Source organism: Pectinophora gossypiella, chromosome 3 (assembly GCF_024362695.1).
Source record: "Pectinophora gossypiella chromosome 3, ilPecGoss1.1, whole genome shotgun sequence".
NCBI classification, from domain to species: domain Eukaryota; kingdom Metazoa; phylum Arthropoda; class Insecta; order Lepidoptera; family Gelechiidae; genus Pectinophora; species Pectinophora gossypiella.
The window spans coordinates 2,915,604-2,940,656 of NC_065406.1; the positions used below are offsets into that span (position 1 = coordinate 2,915,604).

Genomic DNA, 25,053 nt, shown 5'->3' on the forward strand with positions numbered 1-25,053 from the left:
ATTAGACGGATATGGATAAAACAATTTAGGTGTATGACAATAACTGGTTTAGAGGCGGTAGAAAAAGTAGTCTTCTTCTTCTATCGTGTGATTGTGAGGTGAATTACCAACCCCATCAACCCTGATGTTAGGGTTATTACTGAAAAAAAAAGAAAAGTAGTAAAAGAACGTATTCCTACTATTATATTTTTATAGTAAAGAATTAGGGAGGTGTGGTAACCCAGTTGGTAGAACGCTTGACTCTCAATTTGAGGTCGTATGTTCGATTCCCAGCATAGGCCTATTACGATTGTCGAATTCATGTTTGGATCATAAATGATTACCACGTGCTCAGCGGTGAAGGAAAACATCGCGAGGAAACGCACATTCCCGAGAAATGCATTTCGGAGGTATGTGACCTAACCTATATTGTGTTGGTTTACCCTTCGCGGGTTGGAAGGTCAGACAGGCAGTCGCTTCTGTTAAAACCGGACCTGTCGAATATTCAGGTTAGGTAAGCGAACCCTGTGAATATCGGGATGACGCTAGGGAATGGGTAAAGAATTTTATTTATTTACTTATTTATTTTATGTCCATAATTTTATTTTTATATTAATTAATCTTTTTATTTCTTTTTGTTATAGGTGAACATCGCAAAACTGGCCCGCTAATAACAACATGGATTCGGAGAGGTGAGTCAATGTTTATAATTCATTAATTAACAAAATATCGGAAAAGCTTTTATCCGGAAGTGCCCTGTTTTTGTGTCATATTTGATGGAATATAAACGTGGATGTTGGGATGGTTACTTTATTGTAAAATTTGTGAATAATTTCGGCCTTCAAATGTTTGGATTCAAATAATACCTGATGGCTGTAGGTACATTTACATCATTAATTGTGAATTTGTGTGCAGTAAAGTGTTTTATTATTATTATTAATTGGTACGTAAATCCATTTTCTTTGCCGACAGCTATAATAATTTAATAGGCTAGTTTCCAACTAGTCAAATCAGTTACTTTTTACTAAACGTCAAAACGCGCAATTACTATGCATGAAAAAGCACACTGTGACGTCATAGAAAAACATGGCAAAATGTCGCACTTATTATTACATTTTTCTTTTTTAAAATTCATAAATAAGTTAAATAAAAAAAAAGAAAAGGTTTTTTGTCACCTTTAGATCTGTCTTAATTTACTAATCAGAATTTCGTAATTTATCTTTGACCTAGGAAACTACCTAATTATCGGCGTATTTTTACCGACTTCAAAAAAGGAGGTTATGGAAGTATCGTTTTCTTTAACGATAGCACAATTTGTCCGAAAAAGTAAGATGATTCCGTGCTTCGGAGGACAGGTTAAGCCGTTTTATACCTCCACCAACTGTGGCTTGTGAAGGAAGCTTGTGCCCAGCAGTGGGACGTATGCAAGTGTTAGTGACATCGTACCGAATACAGGGTGGATGATTCAGACCATGATTCTGAGTTAATATCAAGAGAAATTTTCCGTCGCAAAACTCATGTATGCTTTTTTAAATTATTTTCAATTCTATGCTTTTACGGCGTAAAATTCCACTTGATATTAACTCAGAATAATGAGCTGAATCATTCTCCTTAGTATTTGTTCCTGTCGGAAAATTCATGAAAATTATAGTGCTTCTTTTTTCAAATTATTTTCCGTTCCATACTTTTGCGTCGGAAAATTCCACTTGATATCATCTCAGAATCATGGCCCGAATCATCTCTAACACCCTGTGCTATTTATGTTATGTAGTGACTATAGTTAGCACACTGACTATAGTTAGGTACCTTTGGTCATAATTACGAGATCCCAGAACAAAAGAGTGATTCCACTGCCTATCCGTAGTAGCCGAGACGATTAAAGCTGGAACAAAGGACGGACTGCCGAGCTTAGACTGAATATCTATTACGATAAGTACGTATTTATGTATACATGTTTATATACTGAACTGGGAGTGAATATTTGTTATTACAAAACAAAGATTAAAGATAAGGGCTTAAAAATAATAAGCCGCGCGACCATCGATGACCACATGAATTCAAAAACAATTTGACAAGGCCTGTGCTGGATTCCAACCTGCGACCTCAAAGTGAGAGGCGAGCGTTCAACCAACTGGGCTACCACGGCTCTTTTTTTTATTTTTCTTTTCTTCCTCCTCCTTTTTACTACCTTGTAGTTATATCATTCAAATCGTGAGCCCCTAATACACTATTTAGGGACGACTGACATCCTAAATTCCTTCAATAAAGGAAATTGCAGAGTAAGAGGTCGTTACTCCATTATAGTGCTGTGATGAGGGTAAACTTTTGTTGAGCAACTGATGGTTTCTTGATAGCCCATTCAAAGTGCATTGGGCTTGAGAAAGGAGGTTTAGAAACTTGTAAAGACGCAGTTAGTAAATGTTTTATTGAGCTGCTAATGTTGTCGCCATCTTGTTTAGTATCGTCGTTAATTACGTAATATAAATTCACGCTTGTAATCCGTAATGGGGTGGACGGGTGTTCGATTTCGAGGAATCGTCTGAATAATAAAGTCGCCTTATAGTTAAAACTTCATAAAAGGTCTTTTGGAAAAATCATATTCTGTTGTGTGATTTAACTCAATGACGGACTTTCCAATCGGCGTTCCCCAAAAACACGATAGATGGCGTTGTTAAGTTTTTCTTCGTTTAACATATGCATTTTTTATCTTTGTTTTTGGGTATACACGATGACCCTTTTTATTACACCAAGGTACATTTACAACTTTCACTTTATTATCTTGATCGAAACAAAGAGAAGCAATATAGGTAGCAATATCATTCTATACATAATATGGTCCAAATATCAAACAACAATTAGTTTTGTATATGCTTCTGCCGTTACATTACATTTTTGAATAATTATGTATCCTAGCAACGAGGGAAATATCACGTTAAAAGTGAACAACGCCATCTATCGCCATCTATGTAGAGTTGTAGGCCACCATCACCACCACCATCACCAGCCCATTAACGTCCCCACTACTGGGGCACGGGCCTTCCCTATGGATGGATAGGGAGATCGGGCCTTAAACCACCACGCGGGCCCAGTGCGGATTGGTGGTTATTAACGACTGCTAATGCAGCCGGGACCAACGGCTTAACGTGCCTTCCGAAGCACGGAGGAGCTCGAGAGGATTTTTTTTGTGGTCACCCATCCTATGACCGGCCTTTGCGAAAATTGCTTAACTTCAACAATCGCAGACCGAGCGCGTTAACCGCTGCGCCACCGAGCTCCTCAAGAGCTTATCTGGAATAAATTAAAGAGGAGATTGTCGTGTTCACAGAATTGGCCTTTGATAGACAAGAGTGCAGAATGCTACACCGACAAGATCTTGGCTCCCTTTCGAATACCGGAACGCAAATCTCGACCATACACTATGTAATATTCATTGTGTGATGAGAGGTTAAATTAATGATGATGATTGTAGTTTTCTCGCAAATATTATTAACTAGGTACTTGGCTGGACTGAAATATTCCAAATTGCAAACCATCTATGAAAATCAAGGGAAAGGTAATCAATAATATTATACTTGTATATACGAATTAATTAACATATTTATTAGAAATTCATTCCACAGCATTTCAATTATGGTTAATGGTTGTTATAGCAATTTGATTAATTAATTACATTGATTAAAATTGAAACCCTCACATAGAACTTCAATCATAATATTAGTGAATTAATTTTATAGTTCCTAATATAATATGATTTCAAAGACAATTATTACATAAACACGAAGTTACAATGTGGAAGAATCATCATAAGTAATTTAAAAGCCATACTCTTGTCGGTGTTACATTCTCCATGCTACTTTTTTAGGGAAAAATAGGGCAGTGGTGTGGTCTTGCCTTGGTCGCGCCCAGAGCAGTATTTCAAAGCCGTACAGGACTCCTGTCCTCCACCTCTGAATAGTACTGACAGTTACTGCTGCTCTCTGTCAGGTTCCAGGTTACAGTTTCTGTGACTTGCCACTTCCTTCCTGCATTGCCGTACCGATGGCTCCTATTTCGGCATCTGCAACCGTTGAGGTCTTCACACGTATCCCTGGGCAAGAGTTCTAGTTATAACCCGTAGGTTATAACCCGTAGGTTATAACCCGTAGGTTATAACCCGTAGGTTATAACCCGTAGGTTATAACTAGAACTCTGGAACCTGGACCCACGGACCTGGACCTACGGGTCTTAATTGCACAAAAACAAATAATTTGCACATGTAAACATGAATAAAGTACGCTTGCTTGTGCAAATTATAATTAACTTGTGCAATTAAGATTGTGTATGTAGCCGGAATATTATATTTTTTATAAGGAAATGGGCACTGTCTAAGGAAATACACGAGTCAATTGTTATTAGTAATTGCAGATACGATATTTTGCTTTTCCCAAAATAATGGCTTGTAAATTCATAATCATTTCTTAGTTAGTAGGTAGATCGTCGTAAAATTCAAGCTATACCGCGTTATAGGCATTTCATTGAATTAATTAAACGAATCGATAGATTTTCTTATGAGGCATAAAATTTATTATCTGTCGTAAATAGCATTTATCTTACGATATTTTATGGACTATCTCAAGGTAATGAATAAGGGCTTATTAGATAAGATTGGTACCTATTGTAAGTACCTAATCGAGTAATTATCGCTACAAGTTAGGATCAATTAATTGTTTAATGTCTCGAGTTCGTATTATAATGTATAAGTAGTTTAAGATAATAATATTGCAACAATTAGGTTTGTAACATGTTAAAATGTATCCCTCATTTAACGTTTATCGCTATCGACCCACTAGGGTCGATTAATTCTTTCAAATATCTTCCTCTCAGACGACGCCCTGAGCCGAGGTTCGTGCCCAACTGGGCACTCTCAGGCTGTTTTAAAATTTGTACCGGGTCAGCACTCCTTTGTCCGGCCAAGTAGTTAATGCCATTTGCGGCAAACCAACAATGAGAAAAAAAAAGTTAAAATTTAAGTTTACTTAGTGGATTGGAGGCTACAAACAAAAAAAGTTGAATATTTTTTTATCGGAAATGCATTTGGCGTGTTTGTAACTCAAAGCTTCGTAATATTTCTGTACATTTCAAAATGAAATGAAAATATTTATTTTCAACATCGCATAGTGCATCTGTTCGCAGTGTAATATTAAAAATATGTTTTCTATGTTCGTCGAATTTAAAATGCACATAACTTAACATAAGCTCACGACTATATCCCAATTGGGGTAGTCAGAGGTACATCCATCGCAAGATGAACTAAGTACCTACACCTCACCGAGTTTTCTGTTATACTAACGTATAACAGAACGATATTAAGTAGTTTTTTTTATTTTTTAGCCGTTTTTTAGCCATGGTAACCCAATTGGAAGAACGCTTGACTCTCACTGTAAGGTCGCAGGTTCGAATCCAGCACGGGCCTAAACCAATGATTGTGGAATTTGTATTCGAATTTATGATTGGATCATAAATGATTATCACGTGCTCAGCGGCGAAGGAAAACATCGTGAGGGAACCCACATACCCGAGAAATGCGGTGGTATGTGACCTAACCTGTATTGGGCTGGTTTTCCCTTCGCGGGTTGGTAGGCCAGACAGGCAGCCGCTTCTGTAAAAAACCGGACCTGTGAAATCTTCAGGTTAGGTAAGCGGACCCTGAGAAAAACGGGGTACATACATACATAAACTCACGCCTATTTGCCACCGGGGTAAGCAGAGACTATAGAATTCCATTTGCTTCGATCCTGACAAACTTCTCTTGCTTCCTCCACATTCATCAATCGCTTCATACACGCACGCCGGTTCAGAGTAGATCATATTAAACCTTTTCTAAGGACATCTCCAATTTGGTCATCGTAAGTCCTTCTCGATCTTCCTCTGCCAGCCCTACCATCAACTTTCGCTTTATATACCGCTTTTGCAATTCTATTTATCCTTCATCCGTTCTACGTGTCCAAACCAACCTAACATTCCCTTAAAAAAAAACCTTCCCTTCCCTTCCCCCCACTCCATTTCATTCTTCCATTCCCTTTAAAACGGGGTTGGTACCAATATACTAAATTGAAATTGATTTCTACCTTCAAGACCTCAGATTTTCTTCGCATGGCTATTAATTACCTATTGGCTTGTCTAATAAGGAGAAATAATAAACTGCCACTTGGCAATGCAATTTATTGACTTTTTTTTACCTGACTGTCAATAAGTCAGGTAAAAAAATAAATGACATTAACGACTTGTAAACAGCCTCCGTAGTCTAGTGATTAGAGAGTTAGGCTCACGATCTGGAGGTCCGGGTTCGTTCGAGTGAATATCAAATTTATATTTTTCAATCGTATTAAGGATATTTAAAACGATTTCCGCAATAACAACATGTCAATGCCGCCCTTTGAATGTTTCTGTAAAGAATCAATTTGTATTCCATATTAAAACTGCCCCAGAAGATTCAAACGGAAATAATAGAAAAATAAATTATATTTCCTTTTGAAATATAATATAGTACCTATATTCTATCATTTTACGTTTACGGCCTCCGTGGTCCAGTGGTTTGAGCATTCGGCTCACGTTCGGAGATCCGTGTTCGATTCCCGATGGGAACATTGTCAAAATCACTTTGTGAGACTGTCTTTTGTTTGGTAAGGGCTTTTCAGGCTTGAATCACCTGATTGCCTAAAAAAGTATGATGATTCCGTGCTTCGGAGGGCACGTTAAGCTGTTGGTCCCGGCTCAAAACACCTCCACCAACCCGCATTCGAGCAGCGTGGTGGAGTATGCTCCATACCCCCTTCGATTGATTGAGGGGACGCCTGTGCCCAGCAGTGGGACATATGTATATAGGCTGCTTATATCTGAACGGATAAGATAATTAATTAAGATGGTGTCACGTTTATACAAAGATCCTTTTAAGACAAGGCAAATAAACTTAATGTCTTAAACCACACCCGGACACTTCATACAAAACACCTCGTTTTATATTTATAAATGATTTGAATTAAAAAATCCTCTCTCTATAGTTTGCTTCTCCAATCGCTTGGTTTGTTGTACTATACACCACTGCTTACCCCTTCGGGGATATAGGCGTGAAGCTTTGTTTTGTTATATTCAAATGACTTGAAATAAAAAAGCACCTGTCTTTTTCTTACTTTACTTGTCCAATCGCTTGATTGTTGGCTGACTTTTAAAGTTTTCAAAACTTTATTGTAAGAAGCTCGGGATGAATTTTGATTAAGATCTTTCTTTGTTAGTTTGTTCTAGAAAACAATGTTGACCTTAAAACTTGATACTATCTCTCAAACATTTACTGAAGGTTCAAGGCGAACACGACTGAATAGATTGGAAAATGAAAAGGATTAATGATCAAAGTATTTCGAAGTCGAAAAAGCAGCTTAACGTATTCTATTATTTTTGTTCCCTACAAGTGTACAAGTACACCTAAATTCTTTTTTAAGTAATTTGGTAATATGAAATCTATGTACGAATATTAACGCATATTTATGAAACCTGACAGAGGGCAGCAGTAACTGTCAGTACTATTCTGAGGCGGAGGACAGGAGTCTTAGTATGGCTTTGTAATAGACTACTCTGGGCGCCATCCCACTTGCGTCAGACTACTGTGGGGCGGAAGGCAAGAGGGAAAACACTGCCCTATTTTTCCCTAAAAAAGTAGCATGGAAACTGCTGCACCGACAAGAGCGTGGCTCTTAAATTGATAATGATGATTTATGAAACACGACGTTCGTGCCTCACCCAGCGTCGTGGTTCACGCTGCGACTTGTGCTGAGTGAGGCCCTTTTATCTCAGGACGTCCACCACCACCTTATGAAAATTGTAATGAACATCCTCCTATGCTTTTTGTAATTGTTTTGTGAAAATTTTTAAGTGATGTTATTGTCTTGTCTTTGTGTGTGGCGTCCTTTTATTATAAACAATTTCTATTGTATTCTATTTTAATCGCAGTAGAAGCATACAATAAGCAATAATACTACGTATAGATCGGCAACTCTCCGCTCCCCACCAGCGGCTGAGCTAGGTTTACCTCACCCCCTCGGTCTTACTTTAGTCTTTAATCGTATGGGCGTCAGACGTCACGCACACAGATGCGCGTGTACGGTAATGTCAATGTGTAGTGTCTGTGTAAAACGAGGTTGTTTGTATGAAGTGACCAGGGTTTGCAGCTTTGCAATAGTATCATGCAACAGATTATCTTCTTCTATCGTGTGGGTTGTGAGGTGGAGTACCAACCTTATCAACCCTGGTGTCAGGGTTACTATTGAGCCGCCAAAGGCCCCTGACATGGCTCATGTAACGACTACTTACTTACATCAGTAAGTAGTAACCGGGACCAACGGCTTAACGTGCCTTGCCTTACTTTTTGGACAATCAGGTGATCAGCAAATAAAATCAATCAAATATACTTTATTGCACAGAACTAGAATTTCAACAATCAGACATAACACATGAATACAGTACAATTTGGGCGGCCTTATTGCTCTAGAGCAATTTCTTCCAGGCAACCAACAAAAGGAAACAAACATTTACAACTTGGATGCGGGATGGTGCAACAAAAAAATAAATAAATAAATACCTAAAAGTAAAACTAAAGTTAATATAATAAATACTCTATACTATACGTACATATATTAATAAATACTCAATTTAATATAATCCATATATACTAAAAATATACCTAACCATAATCTAAAGAAAACTATAATAATAAATAATAGACTATACACACACATACAGGTATTGAAATAAATAAAATACATCATACATAATAGTAATCAGCCTGTAATTTCCTAACCAAACTAGGGATCACAAAGTGATTTTTGTGATATGTCCCCACCGGGATTCGAACCCGGGACCTCCGAATCGTGAGCCCAACGCTCAACCATTGGAACACGGAGGTCGTACAGATTATAATTTGATTTGACATACTGACTACTAAACGAGAACCTTCAAAGTCGGAACCGATTGTTAATCGTGACGTGAGATTTCTATTTTTCGATAACCATCTAACATATGACCCACTGGACTAAATACATAGATATTTACTTAAGTAAATAATAGCCGGGAGCAAGTGCTTAACTTGCCCTCCAAAACACGGAACTTCCTTTTGGACCATCGGGTGATCACAAAGTGATTTTTGTAATAAACCCTCACCGGGAATCAAACCCGTTACCTCCTGATCGACAGCCTAACGCTCTAATCACTAGACCACGGAGGCCGTTAACATGTTACTAATACAGTTATAAATAACATTTATTGAAACGTAACGTGATTGTATGTTGTTTTCTTGCGGTTCTGCCCACCCCCCTAAGGGATACAAGCACGAATTTATGTATGTATGTACCTATTATGGCCATGAAAAGAATAAATAATCTATCAAAAGACCTAAATAACGATTACTATGATAAACAAACGTCCTGTTCAAGTGTTCAACATAGTGACCGCTATGTACGTGAAATGAATGCCATTGCGCAACAAGAATTATAATCACTTTCGCTGGAACGCGCGTATTGACATGCGCAGGAGTGCTACCGGTCGACGCGTTTGTAGGGCGACCATGAGTTTGTTGTTTAGATGCGGATGTTTTAATGATTTGTTATTTTATATCTTAATATGCTATTATAATTATGTTTGTGTTTCTTTTTTTATCTTATCTTCTGTTGCCACTAACACAGTTGGCTCGACCATTATAGTCGACGATACGGCAAAACTTATTCTGTATTGAAATGCAGGGTTCCCTCTCAATATTCGGTACTAAATCACTTACACTCTACACACAAGTACGCACGGTCACGAACATTAATATGTATACACTTTGGTACCATGTCACATTAACTTTTTTGACAAATTGAACTGTAAGTCTCACTAAATGTCAAATATGTTAGTGCGACAGAGTCCTCAAGTGAGTACATTATATTGCTCATGACTGTACAGGTAGCCATACAAGTATGTATGGGTGTTAGTGAAACCGTAACAAATACTGAGGGGGATGAATCAGACCATGATTCTGAGTCGATATCAAGTGAAATTTCCTGTCGGTTTCATGAATATTTTATTGTATTTTTTTTTCCGTTCCATACTCTTGCGGAAAATTCAACTTAATATAAACTCAGAATCATGGCCTGAATCATCCCTCAAAGTTTTCGTTACGATGTCACTAACACCCTGTATAGTCACTATTGTGCTGAACGAGACTGTGGAAATGTACCCTAGTTAGGGGAGACACATATTAAAAAAAAATCCCTTTTTATCAGAAAAATATATCCACCCAAATTAATTAACAATAAATAAATAAAATAAAAAACGCCTTACGACCAGTTTCCATCAAACTGTCGCAACTTACGTGTCGTATCGTATTACGAACCGAACGTGTGGTCACCGGTGACGTAACGACAGTGGCGCCTGCGCACTTGAAAGCAAGTGCGGTCGAACGGTATTGGCTGTTGACTTCTGTATTTGTATACATTGATATATAATATGTTACTAATAATAACAGCTATTACACTAGCACTTTTTTACTATTGGCAGGTTGTTGTTGTTCCTTTAAATCACGCTTGTAATCACTAATGGGGTGGGTAGAGCCACAAGTAATTAAAGACAAATCGATTAATTCCTTCAAATACAATTCAGTCGGACGACGCCGATGTTTGCGTCGTAAGTTGTCTTAATAATGTTGCGAGCCCTCAGCGCTCACCATTTGTCCGGCCAAGTAGTTAATCTCGCGCAAAAAATAGTTTCCAACTTAGCAGCGCCTCTGGTTAAGTTGAATAACTTAACAGGTCAATAACCTCAGTTACTTTACCGATAAAAACAAATCTTAAACATTATTATAATTAATGTCTGTCTTTTCTATAGTTGATTGACTTTAGTCTCTTCTTCTATTGTGTGGGTTGTGAGGTGAATTACCAACCTCATCAACCCTGGTGTCAGGGCCTGGTGGGGGATTGACTTTAGTAAAACTTGTTCATAATAATAACAGTATTATATCTTCGTTTGACTGAATAACAACTTGACAACTAAGATTTCCATTTCTCTAAGTATAAGTTCGTTAGCATAATGCTATTTATTCAGACTACAAAGAATATAAAAGATTATTCTTGGAAATTAAATTATTTTTGTTTTTATGTCACTTACCCATGCTAACAATAACAAAAAAATTAAAATCGAAAAAAATGTGTTTGAAAAATTTCAAACAACTTGACAAGGGCTGCGGGTTGAAGTCCCGTCCGAGTCAGAATTTTTTTTTGACGTTATCATACACGCGCGTCTGTGTGTCGTCTGACGCCATACGATTGAAAACTAAAGTAAGACCGAGGGGGGGGGGGGGGGGGGTGCGGTAAACCGAGCTCAGCCGCTGGTGAGTTGCCGTTCTATGCGTAGTAGGTCATCATCACCAGCCCTTTAACGTCCCCACTGCTGGGGCACGGGCCTTCCCTATGGATGGATAGGGAGATCGGGCCTTAAACCATCACGCGGGCCCAGTGCGGATTGATGGTTATTAACGACTGCTAATGCAGCCGGGACCAACGGCTTAACGTGCCTTCCGAAGCACGGAGGAGCTCGAGATGAAAACTTTTTTTTTCTGTGGTCACCCATCCTATGACCGGCCTTTGCGAAAGTTGCATATCTTCCTCCTTACCTGCACACAGAAATTGTCTATAAATTCTTAATTTCAAAGAAGTGTCTATTCGCGCAGAGCTAATTTTGTGATAGTATTACGACTGTCCAAGGCGCCTCGCTAATTAATTATTTATGCGCCTACCGTTGCCTACCACTTCGGTATAGCAAGCAACCGCTCCCAAATGAATTACTTTCATGAATATTTTAAGAAGGAATGATAAAAATCGTCCTAATATTATTACAATATTCTTTATGCTCACCACAGACGAAGACTAAAATACTACAGTATTGTTGACAAGGCCCCTGAGCAAAGACTCCTCCGGTTAATCGAGAGGGAATTGAGGGTTGTGAGGTGGAGTACCAACTTCATCAACCCTGGTGTCAGGATTACTATTGACCCGCTAAAGTCCCCTGACATGGCTCATGTAACGAATACTTACTTACACAAGTAAGTTGTAACCGGGACCAACGGCTTAACGTGCCTTCTGAAGCACGGATCATCTTACTTTCGGACAATCAGGTGATCAGCCAGTAATGTCCTAACCAAACTAGGGACCGCAAAGTTATTTTCGTGAGCCCTACGCTCAACCACTGGACCACGGAGGTCGTTCAGGAACTAAAGCCAACTAAGTAAACTAGTACAACATGAGCTAGAAGAACAACCTTATCAGCAAACATCGGACAACATGCAAACAGGAACATGATGTTATATCTGCGAGTTGGTAGAAAATCGCCCGCGGCCATATGTTCATTTATTATGTATGTATACTGTTGGATAAATGCTGGACTGGTAGAGATATGCTTACTCAAATAAGTACCATACTAGTAACCCTAATGGTATAGGCAGATTCTCAAATAATCAGATGGTAAAGCTTATTATGAGATTAATCATTGGCCCCGATTCCTGCAGACACCTCCTAATTTTACTTTAAGTTATACCTGTCATTTTCTTATCCGCCGAAAAGGACGGATGATTCACAGCTAAATTTTAGGAAGAATGACTATATGAATAAATAACCCAGGCGAATCAAAAAGGTTGGTATGCAAACTGTTTGACGTGTGCTGTCAACATAATTCTGTGGGGTTATTGGCCAATGTAAAATTTTTAGACGGTTGTTTTTGATTTGTTTTTAAAATTGACGTGTGTTCCATAAATTTTAAGCTTGTCGATTACCCGTCCCCTTCCTTTTCGGCGGAAGATCCTTCAATCTCAGTAGATATAACTTAAAATAAAATTAGATGGTGTTTACAGGAATTAACACCGTTATCTAATCTAATCTTATCTAGCCTACAAGATCCCACTGCTGGGCAAAGGCCTCCCCTTCTTCTTTCCATTTTCGCGGTCCTGTGCTTACTCCGGCCAGTCCCTCCGGCAAGCGTCCAAGTCGTCACGCCATATCTTTCGAGGTCTACCACGACGCCTGTACCCGTCATGAAGCATTACCTAAATGATAAAAATGTCTGGTATTAAATGTGTTCCTCTAGTTATTCAATAACTTGTATGCCTACGTTGATTTAAAAGATGTGTTGTTTAAGTTTCTTGTCATTTCTTCTCCTCAGCCATAACATTTTGCGAAATGACGTAGATTCAAAAATGTTAAATTGACCTTCAACAAGTTTTTCCATGATCCCCCGTTAAACCCCCTGTGAAAAACGGGATAATTCGAAGGAGATGATGATGATGAAGTTTATATCATGATATTTTTTTTTTATTTTGGTTTTTCCCGAAGGGTAAGGCAAAGGGAACTATGCCCATACAGCCATGTCTTACGTATTTTTTTTTCTTGATGATTAATGAAATGATGAAAGATGATGATGATGAAACCTAAGCCCTCGGAGTAGACTCCTACTCCGAACCCCAAACGAATTAACTCAAAAGTCCCCATAAACTTTCGAGTTATGAAGCGGCTTCCTGGCACGAAGCGAAAATAGGCAGATACACTTTGTTTATTGAATACTCCGATATAATAACACTCGCGAATGTCTTCAGACTAACTTTATGCGATCATTAACCACAAAACACCACTCCGTATTCATTATTTAGATCATTCAATGAAGAAAGCAACTGTCCCGTTCCCGTTTCCCGCCAAAAATCCTTATCCATGATAATTACGTTGATTGAATGATTCTGATTTCTGATAAAATGGTATCACGCCCGCATCCTTGAAAGGGTAACAGAGGTGTATAATATACCCATAAACCCACTCTTCGCCAGTTATGTTTAGGCTGTTCCATTAACCGGGCAGGTTTTTTTTTGACGTGACTTATTGTAGATTTGCCACAGATGGTATTAACTACTTGACCGGTCTAATGGGGAGCGCTGAAGGCTCTCGCCCGGTACAAAATTTAAACAAATATAACTGTTGACATAATAATAATATTTATTGACAAAAAAGAAATGTCAGTAAAATCTTTTCCTTAAATTAAGGATATATTAGAGAATAAATAAAATTGGCTAATTGACAGTTTTCGGATAAGAATTTTAAAAAATACAGACGCTTATTTTTTACCTTTTAAAATATTGTTATATTGTTTTAATATTGTTTTATTATTTTTTATTTTATTGCTACACCGACAAGAGCGTGGCTCTTAAATTGATGATTATGAAAATATTATATTTTCTCGAAAAAGCTTTATATAATAGGAAAAAAACATACTTTTCTTCAATTATTTTAAATTTCGCGCGAAAACGGTTGGTCACGTGACATTTCGCCCAGTGACGTCACATTTCAACAAACAAAGAAACTGTCAAACAGTGTAACTTGAAACCTGACAGATAGCTTTTGTTTATTTTATGAAATGTGACGTCACACGAAGTTCAATCATGGTAAAAACGCATTCTCATTTTGTAAAAATGAAATATTTAAAATAGAACTTAATAAAAAAACTATTGGATAATTATCGTTAAATGATAAACTACCATATATTATGCGACATAGTTCATATTTTATTGTTACAACTGTCAAGTGGCCAATTAAGAGTAGGTAAAGTCATGAGCCCACTTTAGAACCCTGTCGCACTATCATATTTGACATTTAATGAGACTTACGGTTTAATTTGTCAAAAAAGTTAATGTGACATGGTTTCAAAGTTTATACATATTAGTACTCGTGACCGTACCATAGCTGACTAAGTATGACTAGTTGTACATACCTTCGTTATCTATCTATCGTGGCCATATCATAGAATTGATCATTTCATGAAATGATCGACCATTTCATGAAATGGTCGTATTTCATGAAATAGAACAACATTCGTTGGCCACATCATGATGTGGTTTGGCCAGATCAATGAACACAAAACGTTTAACGATATGACCAACTAAATGCGTGATTACTTCATGATATGGCCAAACGTTAGCGATCATATCGTAAAATAGTAACATTATCCACCGGTAGTGGCGCTGGTGTCGCTTTGTTTATGTTTTGCATAATGGCGGCGGACAATAATTATTCTTGTGTGAACGCGAATAATACGAATAATAATGAGCAAATACAAGATAAAAGTGCATTGAAGCAATGTTTTGACACTAAGGTGAAAAGAAAAACTCGTATTAACAGTAGACAGCAACTTTATTTTTATTTTTAGGTTATATGGCAAATAATGAAGGTCGAGTGACCACGCTACGTAAATCAGTGGACTATTATTGGATTTCAAAATATGATATAATTAAAACTGCGAATGAAGAGATATTAATTTTAAAAAAGAAAAATATGGATGATCCTACTGACCGTAAAGTTTCTTTTTTTGACGTGACTTATTGTAGATATGTCGCAGATGGCATTAACTACTTGAAACAGGATTCTATTAAAACGCATAAATGTTTTTGCCATAATTTAAATTATCATAATCCTTTTTTTTATAATTTTTACAAGGCATAACGGTAGGTTAGGGTGCGGCGGGGGTGGCCCTTGGGCCACCCCTACGCCGCCAGTATGTTTATCTTACACACGAAAAGTATACTGAATAATGACCAATGGCATGAAATAGTGTCAAAAAATATGACGACGACTTCAAAGCGAGATGCAGTTACGGCGTATATGTCAACTACATCAACACTCCGTTAATCGAAAATGACTTTTTAATTTTTAATTGACTTTTAAACATTTTTGTACTTTGTACTAGAGTAATACATTATTTCCTACCTTATTTCGAGTTTTTATTACACCACTTATCATGGACACCCTACATTAATGATATGGCCAAACGTGGATGGAAATATCATTAAACGCTGACGTTTAAACGATATGGTCAGTTGAAGTTGGCCATTTCATGAAATACGACCATTTCATGAAATGGTCGATCATTTCATGAAATGGTCAATTCTATGATCTGGCCACGACATATCTATGTAGGGATGATATATTGGGTATTTGGCTAGTCTGTCATTTTTGGGTGGGTGCCAGATGGGGCCTCAGAACTAAAAGCTCCGGTGCCAAAAGAAAAACACACTTTATAGCAAAGCTACGATAAAGCAGACTATACTAATATGAGACAATGTTATTGTAGGACAAAGTAGATATTATAGTGTAGTTTTACGAAGACGGATTTTTGTATTGATAGATAAATCTATTTTTATGTTCCTTTTCTAATCTGTCCAACTGGGAATCTAACCCGGGACAGCTTGTTTGGAGGTCGCTTTTTCTAGTCTTTTCAACAGAGATATCTACAATAAATTCATCATCATCCTTCTTTCCTTATCCCACTCTAAGTGGAGTCATCTCAGTGCTCACACCTTCAATACATTCAGGATGTTAGTGACATCGTAACGAATACTGAGGGGGATGATTCAAACCAAGATTCTGAGTTAATGTTAAGTGGAATTTTCCGTCGTAAATTCATGATTTTTTTAGGTTTATTAAATTGTTTTCAAAACTTTTTTGCGGTTGAGAATTCCACTTCATATTAACTCAGAATAATGAGCTGAATCATCCCTTTTAGTATTTGTTACGATGTCACTTACACCCCGTACAAGTACGTACAGATTGCTATACAAGTACGTATGGTTGGTTAGTGACACCGTAACGAATACTGAGGGGGATAATTCAGACCATGATTCTAAGTTAATATCAAGTGAAATTTCCTGTCGGAAAACTCATAAAGAAATTTGTGCTTTTTTAAATTATTTTCAGTTCCATACTTTTCCGACAGAGTAGTGCGGGGCGGAAGGCAAGAGCGAAACCACTGCCATATTTTTCCCTAAAAAAGTAGCAATTATGCTACACCGAAAGAGCGTGGCTCTTAAATTAATGATGACTTTTGCGACAGAAAATTCCACTTGATACCAACTCAGAATCATGGTCTGAATGATCCCTCAAAATTTTCGTTACGATGTTACTTACATCCTGTATATTCTCCTTCACACAATCCATCCACACTTTCTTTGATCGTCCCCTATTTTCATCCACATTCATACTCCTCATTTTCCTCGTCTCTCATTTCATCTCTCCTCATTTAATACACGTATTTTTTTTATTTACAATAAATTAAGTATAAAGAAAATTAATCAAACGAAATTATTACTTCCCCGAACTGCGTTAGGTACTTCTTCAGACATATTTTGTCGTAAAATTCCTAATTATGTAAATGTTAAAAGCTCATTCCTGTCTTTGCGAACTTATTTTAAATTTATATCTTTTTGTTTTATAAACAATATCATAATTAACAAGCAAAGTTTTGATTGGCAATCTTTTCAAGAATTCATTTGGACGGAATACCTAAGTAAAAAGAGCTTTCTTTCGGAAAAAATCTTGGACTTTTGTATAAAAAACTTTAGTTAGCTCAAAAGTTCCCAAACTTTTTCAGTTCGCATTGGCGTCTACTGGTTTAGTATTTTACCTCGACGCATTGGGTAGTCGAAATAGGGTACAATGATACGGGTAGGCGAAAAGGGGTGTAGATGATACTTAATAATTTAAGAGCCACGCTCTTGTCGGTATAGCATTCCTCTCCATGCTACTTTTTAGGTAAAAATAGGGCAGTGGTTTCCCTCTTGCCTTGACTCCTATCCTCCGCCTCTGAATGGGACTAACAGTTACTGCTGCCCTCTGTCAAATTCCAGATTATAGTCTCTGTGACTTGCCTCTTCCGCCTCTGCAACCGTTGAGGGTTTCACCCGTATCCCTGGGAAAGGGTGTAAATGATAGGCACAAAAAATATTACACTATAAAGCTTAAATTTGTGTCTATCTCAAATATTAATATGTATAGGTAAGTATGCCCGCGAATAGATAAGTTTAGGGAGGAACGCATTTATGGCGATTCGGGGTCTCAAACTTTGGTCTTAATCTCACAAAGTTCACAAAGAGATTTGACAGGAATTGAACCAGAACCGAATCGAATCGTTAACCCTCAGACAGCTTGACCGAGGTTGCTTTTATTAGGAATTACAATGAGTTTATGTATGTACCTATTAGCTGTTACCGGCGATTACTGTTCGTCCTTTCGACTAACTGTTCGTTCGCGTGAAACCCGACTATCAAAGCTATAGAAGTTTCAAACAAACTTCGCCATCCCTAAGGGAATAATTAAGGGTTGAATTTCGCAAAATCACGTCTAAGTGTGGACCTACGTTCTAAATGGATCCCCTATACAAAATTTGAGATACCTAGCAAAAAAAAAGTACCTACTTAGTTTCTGAAATTTCGTAATGAGCAAGTCAGTCAGTGACCTATCGCTTTTATATTTGTTTTTTTTTAACGTGACTTAATGTAGATTTGCCGCAGATGTTAACTACTTGGCCGGACCAATGGGGACCGCTTAAGGCTCTCACCCGGTACAACGTTTATGACAACAGGCCTGAGGGTGCCCGGTTGGGCGCGAACCTCGGCTCAGGGCGTCGTCTGAGAGGAAAAGCGGGTCGATAGCGATAAGCGCTGACTAAGGGAAATCGTCGATGGGTCGATAGCGATAAGCGCTGATTGAAGGAAATCGTCGACCACGCCGGCGGCGTCGGTGTCAGGGTCCTGAAGTGTTTGGTATCGCGAGCAGATTTGCCGCCTCTATGGCTAGAGTAATCGGGTCGTCGGGATCGTATATTACGTCCTTCGTTTTATATTTGTATGTATGTGTAAGGTGTATGAGCGAGCCGCAACCCACAGTTTGGAAACCTCAGAGCTGTTTCAAAGGAGACCGGTGATAAATTCGATTTCTTTTTCAATTTCCTACTGTACTTTACTGGACCGGTTTTAAACAAATTCAATTTGAAATTTCAATATTTTCACGTCACTTGACATCCTTTAAGTTCTTTACCCTTTTTTATTTGATTTTCTGAACTGAGTGAAGTATTATTATAAAAACGGAGCTAGTTTGAGAAAGGTTGGCATTTTGGCTTATTGCCAGTATCATACATAACGTATGTACCTACAGTCATGAGCAATTCTATGTACCCACTTTAGAACCCTGTCGCACTATCAAATTTGACATTTAATGAGATTTACGGTTTAATTTGTCAAAAAAGTTAATGTGACATGGTTTCAAAGTTTGTGACCGTGCGTATGTATAAGAATCCATGGTATAAGAAGACCAGGTATGCTCAATCCTATGACAAGCAGCCATTGCTAGTAGCTCTTTGATGACGTAAGTGTTACCATTCTTATCATGACCATGTCGTCCTCGTAATTAAACAGTAGATAGGAATTATTTTACACTAGCTTTTGCCCGCGACTTCGTCCGCGTGGCGTCTTATATAAGAGAGAGATCTTTGTGTGTGTGGGAGTGCATACTTATGCAGTTTAGATTTTTTCATACAATTTTTTTCCCAATACCTCCCATTTTTCAAAATACAGCCAAAAATAAATTTTATATTTACTAAGGTATGCATGCATGCTAGATTGAATCAATTGATTGAATTGATTTTTTTAAATTGATTGTTCATTGAGTTTTAATTTTAATACACACTTCCTCTCTTCCCTTCAACGTTGCTGTGCCCTATAGGGTCCATGATTTAGTTCCTATGCCTATGTAACACCCCATTGTACTACATGGAATGCAATAAATAATTTAATTTAATTGAATTGAAAACATCTATCTTACGCGGTTTAGATTTTTTCATACAAATGTTTTTTTCCCGCTTACTCCCGTTTCCGTGGGAATTTTGCAATATCCTGTTGCAACTAAGCCTTAAGTTTACTAAAGTACCTGCATGCCAAATTTCAAACGTCTAACTTGAGTGGTTTAGATTTTTCATACAAAAGGATTTTCCCGCTAATTCCCGTTCCCGTGGGAATTTCGGGAATTCCTTTCTTAGTGCACCTCTACGGTATCTAAGGTACCTGCGAGCCAAATTTCAAACATCTAACTTGAATGGTTTAGATTTCATACAAAAGGATTTTCCCGTTAATTCCCGTTCCCGTGGGAATTTCGGGAATTCCTTTCTTAGTGTTCCTCCACGGTACCTAAGGTACCTGCATGACAAACAAACGTCTAACTTGAGTGGTTTAGATTTTTCATACAAAAGGATTTTCCCGCTAATTCTTGTTCCCGTGAGAATTTTAGGAATTCCTTTCTTAGTGCACCTCTACGGTACCTATGGTACCTGCATGCCAAATTTCAAATGTCTAACTTGAGTGGTTTAGATTTTTCATACAAAAGGATTTTCCCGCTAATTCCCGTTCCCGTGGGAATTTCGGAAATTCCTTTCTTAGTACACCTCTACAGTATCTAAGGTACCTGCGAGCCAAATTTCAAACATCTAACTTGAATGGTTTAGATTTTTCATACAAAAGGATTTTCCCGTTAATTCCCGTTCCCGTGAGAATTTCGGGAATTCCTTTCTTAGTGCACCTTCACGGTACCTAAGGTACCTGCATGACAAATTTCAAACGTCTAACTTGAGTGGTTTAGATTTTTCATACAAAAGGATTTTCCCGCTAATTCCCGTTCTCGTGGGAATTTCGGGAATTCCTTTCTTAGTGCACCTCTACGGTACCTAAGGTACCTGCATGACAAATTTCAAACGTCTAACTTGAGTGGTTTAGATTTTTCATACAAAAGGATTTTCCCGCTAATTCCCGTTCCCGTGGGGATTTCGGGAATTCCTTTCTTAGTGTACCTCTACGGTATCTAAGGTACCTGCATGCCAAATTTCAAACGTCTAACTTGAGTGGTTTAGATTTTTCATACAAAAGGATTTTCCCGCTAATTCCCGTTCCCGTAGGAATTTCGGGAATTCCTTTCTTAATGCACCTCTACGGTATCTAAGGTACCTGCATGCCAAATTTCAAACGTCTAACTTGAGTGGTTTAGATTTTTCATACAAAAGGATTTCAAAAACTTGGGCGTCTTTTTTGACAGGACGTTATCCTGGACACGCCAAGTTAACGAGGTCAGTAGGAAGATTTTTGCCTCCTTGAGGTCCCTTGGGCGCTTGCGTAGCTTCCTGCCCGTTAAGACGAAAATTGCTCTCTCCCAGTCCCTTCTTCTTCCTATCCTTGACTACGCCGATGTTTGTTATTTGGATCTCACTGAAGAGCTGCTCAACAAACTCGAGAGGTTGCAGAACGCAGCCATCCGCTTCGCGTTTGGCTTGCGTAAGTTCGACCATGTGTCGGTGTACCGTGCGCAGCTCAAGTGGCTCCCTATACGACTTCGGCGAAATTCCCATATCCTCTCACTCCTTTTCAATATCCTCCATAATCCCAATACTCCCCCTTACCTCAAAGAGCGTTTTAGTTTGAGGACGGAAGTTCACGAACGGCTGCCTCGATCGTGCACTAGGATGCTATTGGTTGCTCCCACCCACCGAACTGATTACTACGGCCAGTCTTTTACTGTGCAAGCTGTGCGCTTATGGAACTCCTTACCTGCTTCCATCAGAGTCGCTAACTCTCTTCAGAGCTTCAAAAACCAGTTGCGAGCTCATTTTGAATCCTTATGTGGATATTCTTAGGATATTACTATTATGTATGATGTATTTTATTTATTTCAATACCTGTATGTGTGTGTATAGTCTATTATTTATTATTATAGTTTTCTTTAGATTATGGTTAGGTATATTTTTAGTATATATGGATTATATTAAATTGAGTATTTATTAATATATGTACGTATAGTATAGAGTATTTATTATATTAACTTTAGTTTACTTTTAGGTATTTATTTATTTATTTTTGTTGCACCATCCCGCATCCAAGTTGTAAATGTTTGTTTCCTTTTGTTGGTTGCCTGGAAGAAATTGCTCTAGAGCAATAAGGCCGCCCAAATTGTACTGTATTCATGTGTTATGTCTGATTGTTGAAATTCTAGTTCTGTGCAATAAAGTATATTTGATTTGATTTGATTTGATTTCCCTTCACTACTCTGCTCCTATTGATTGTAGCGTGATGAAAAGTATACTATAACCTGTCCAGGAGTGTAAAGAATAATTGTACCAAGTTTCATTAAAATCCGTCCAGTAGTTTTTGTTTCTATAAGGAACATACAGACAGACAGACAGACAGACAGACAGACAGACAGACAAAAATTTTACTGATTGCATTTTTGGCATCAGTATCGACCACTTATCACCCCCTGATAGTTATTTTGAAAAAATATTTAATGTACAGAATTGACCTCTCTACAGATTTATTATAAGTATAGATGATAGAAGCTTATTAATATAATTGACAATTTATTCAGTAGCTATTCTTCTTCCAATACCTAATTTTACCAATTTGTAAAGTGATCTGGTGTCCTCGCTAAGCGGATCTGCCAGAGCACAATTGCAGCCTCCTGCCTCCAAAAATAAATTATTATTATAAATTTGTCTCCTAAAAGATTCGTTCCGGACGCACTCCACCAGAATGTGATACACATCTTCGACGGTATCACACTCAGCGCAATTCGGAGAAATCGCCTTGCGCATGAGGAAGGCAAATTTGTTTAAGGGAACGTGTCCCGAACGAATCCTGAAGGCTGTTACATACATACATAAACTCACGCCCGTAATCCCAAATGGGGTGGGCAGAGCCACAAGTAATCAAAGACAACTTGCAGCCACTGTTGATACGAAGTCCTAAGATGGATATGATGAACCTTATGGTGATAAGGGATCAGCCTATCGCCCATAACATTAGTCCATCATGTTAGAGGACGCAATCCCTCTGTCGGTTTTTACGACATGCCCGGGAAGACAAGGCTGTTACAAGTTCTGTCCTTTCCATACTTCCAGACTCGAACCACGGGTAACGTCGGATAAGGGTCGTTTTGGATTGTTCTGTACCAAATACCTCCAACATTCCAAGGACGTAAATTTTATTATTGAATATTGAGTGAATTGCTAATGGTGTAATAAAAAGGGTCATCATTTATACCCAAAAACAAAAATGAAGATGCATTATATCTGTTGACCATGAACTTAGAAGTTTGAACGAAGAGAGAACAAGAAACATTTATTGAGAAGCTATGTAGGTATATACATGCAGGTATCAAACATTATGAAATTGTCTCAACAGCATGTCCATGTCGGACGTACAATATTACAAATTAATTACGGATACAAATAATTATTACAAATAAGGACGTACAAAATTACAATAAATAACTGTACAGCGCCATCTATATTGATTTTGAGGAACTTACCCTGGAAAGTCTCTCATTGTGCTAACACGCGGTTACGATGTATTTAGTGGTACGTGATGAAATGATACGTAGAGAGATCTAAAAACAAAGATAAAATTATTTTTTCGTGAAAAATTGGGTTCCGACATGAAATCAGAAATCATTTATTCGCTTAGGATAGGTAGGTACAGAGTCACAATATGGTATAAAGCAGTGTGAAAGCATCTCTATCCTGCTAATTATTATTAGCATGCAAATGTCAAAAATTCAAAAATTCTCTAATACTATAAAAACTATTATTAATAAGCCATTCGCGTAATTTAAAAGTCATAACTTTAGTGGGTCCGTTTTTTTTATCAGGTATCTTATTGTATACTTTTATGCACATGTTATGAGGACTTTCTAAACAAAGTGTAGTTTTTGGCTTTCAGAAAATCCAAAAGATCCTCGGATCCTTTTGAATCCTTTTCCTTTATGTCGGAACCCAATTTTTCACGAAAAAATTATATGAAAGTTCGCCAGCAAACTTAGCACATTTTGATATTCACCTTAAACTTCTAATTTCATGGATAACAGACATGCATAAAAAATAATATGAAATTTCGCCACCAAACTTGAAATGTTCTTGACAACGCCATCTATCGTGACTTTAGTTAAATAACACCTTGCGAAATGACGTAAATTCAAAATATTACATTGACCATCAACAAGTTTATCCATTAGGTTGAATAAATTGATTCTGATTTCTGAAATAACACCCTCCGTCATTTTCGTTTTCGGTGTACATTTTAATTATTTATTTTTATATCTAACACAACAGCCTCTATACGTCCCACTGCTGGGCACAGGCCTCCCCTCAATCAACCGGAGGGGGTATGGAGCATACTACATTTTTATATCTATTTATCATTAATTACCGCCATAAGTCCCAAATACCCTCCGTGTTCTTGCAAACAGCTGGCTCAACGGAAGCGGCGACCGACTCGTGCGCATCCAAGCGTATCTAGCGGTCAATATCGCGTCGTTATTCCGTTACCTTACAAATTAGCATGAGAATCGTCAAGTTTCCTGAGACCTCCGGACTGGACCACCTTCTTTTTTGCCATGACTCATTGTAGATTTGTCGCAGGTGGCATTAACTACTTGGCCGGGGAGCGCTGAAGGCTCTCACCGGGTACAAACTTTAAGACAACAGACCTGAGGGTGCCCAGTTGGGCGCGAACCTCGGCTCAGGGTGTCGTCTGAGAGGAAAAAAAATATTTGAAAGAATTAATCGATCCGAGTGGGTCGATAGCGATAAGCGCTGATTGAGGGAAATCGTCGACCACGCCGGCGGGGTCGGTATCAGGGTCGGACTGGACCTCCGAGGGCGATGGGCTGTATGGTCCATGTAGATCAGTGGATCTCAGGGACCATTTGAATGAGGGTCGGGAGGGGAATTGTTGACATCGACGGCCACCGTCGTTCAGTGGTTGAGCATTGGGCTCACGATCCGGAGGTCCTAGGTTCGAATACCGGTGGGACATATCACAAAAATCACTTTGTGATTCCTAGTTTGGTTAGGACATTACAGGCTGCTCACCTGATTGTCCGAAAGTAAGACGATCCGTGCTTCAGTATATGGATCTTTCTAGAATGTTCTAAATTATATAAAAAAATATAAAAAGTAAAGTGAATAAGGCTGTCCGTCTCGTCCCCTCGATATGGGGCAGTGACAGGGGAAAGGAGCGGTCGTGCACGCTTCCTTGCGCAGGAGTCGATTTTTGTCCGGTGACTCAGTTGTTCCGGTTAGTTAGTGCAACTTGGACGAAAGCCCTTGTGCCTTAAAAGCTTAATTATTGTAAAAAAAATGAGAATTTAATTGTTTATTATTAAGTAGTTG

The 25,053-nt window shown here is 38.2% G+C and overlaps 1 protein-coding gene across 3 annotated transcripts in view; it reads left to right on the plus strand.

Moving 5' to 3' along the window:
* The window catches only part of LOC126380508 (uncharacterized), a 215,022-nt gene that overhangs the window by 171,827 nt on the left and 18,142 nt on the right, over positions 1–25,053 (plus strand). For all 3 annotated transcript variants that reach the window (XM_050029970.1, XM_050029977.1, XM_050029985.1), the window contains one exon: positions 624–671. In XM_050029970.1, coding sequence (XP_049885927.1) covers positions 658–671 — 14 coding nt within the window. In that variant the 5' untranslated portion in view covers positions 624–657. The remainder of the gene's footprint in view (positions 1–623; positions 672–25,053) is intronic.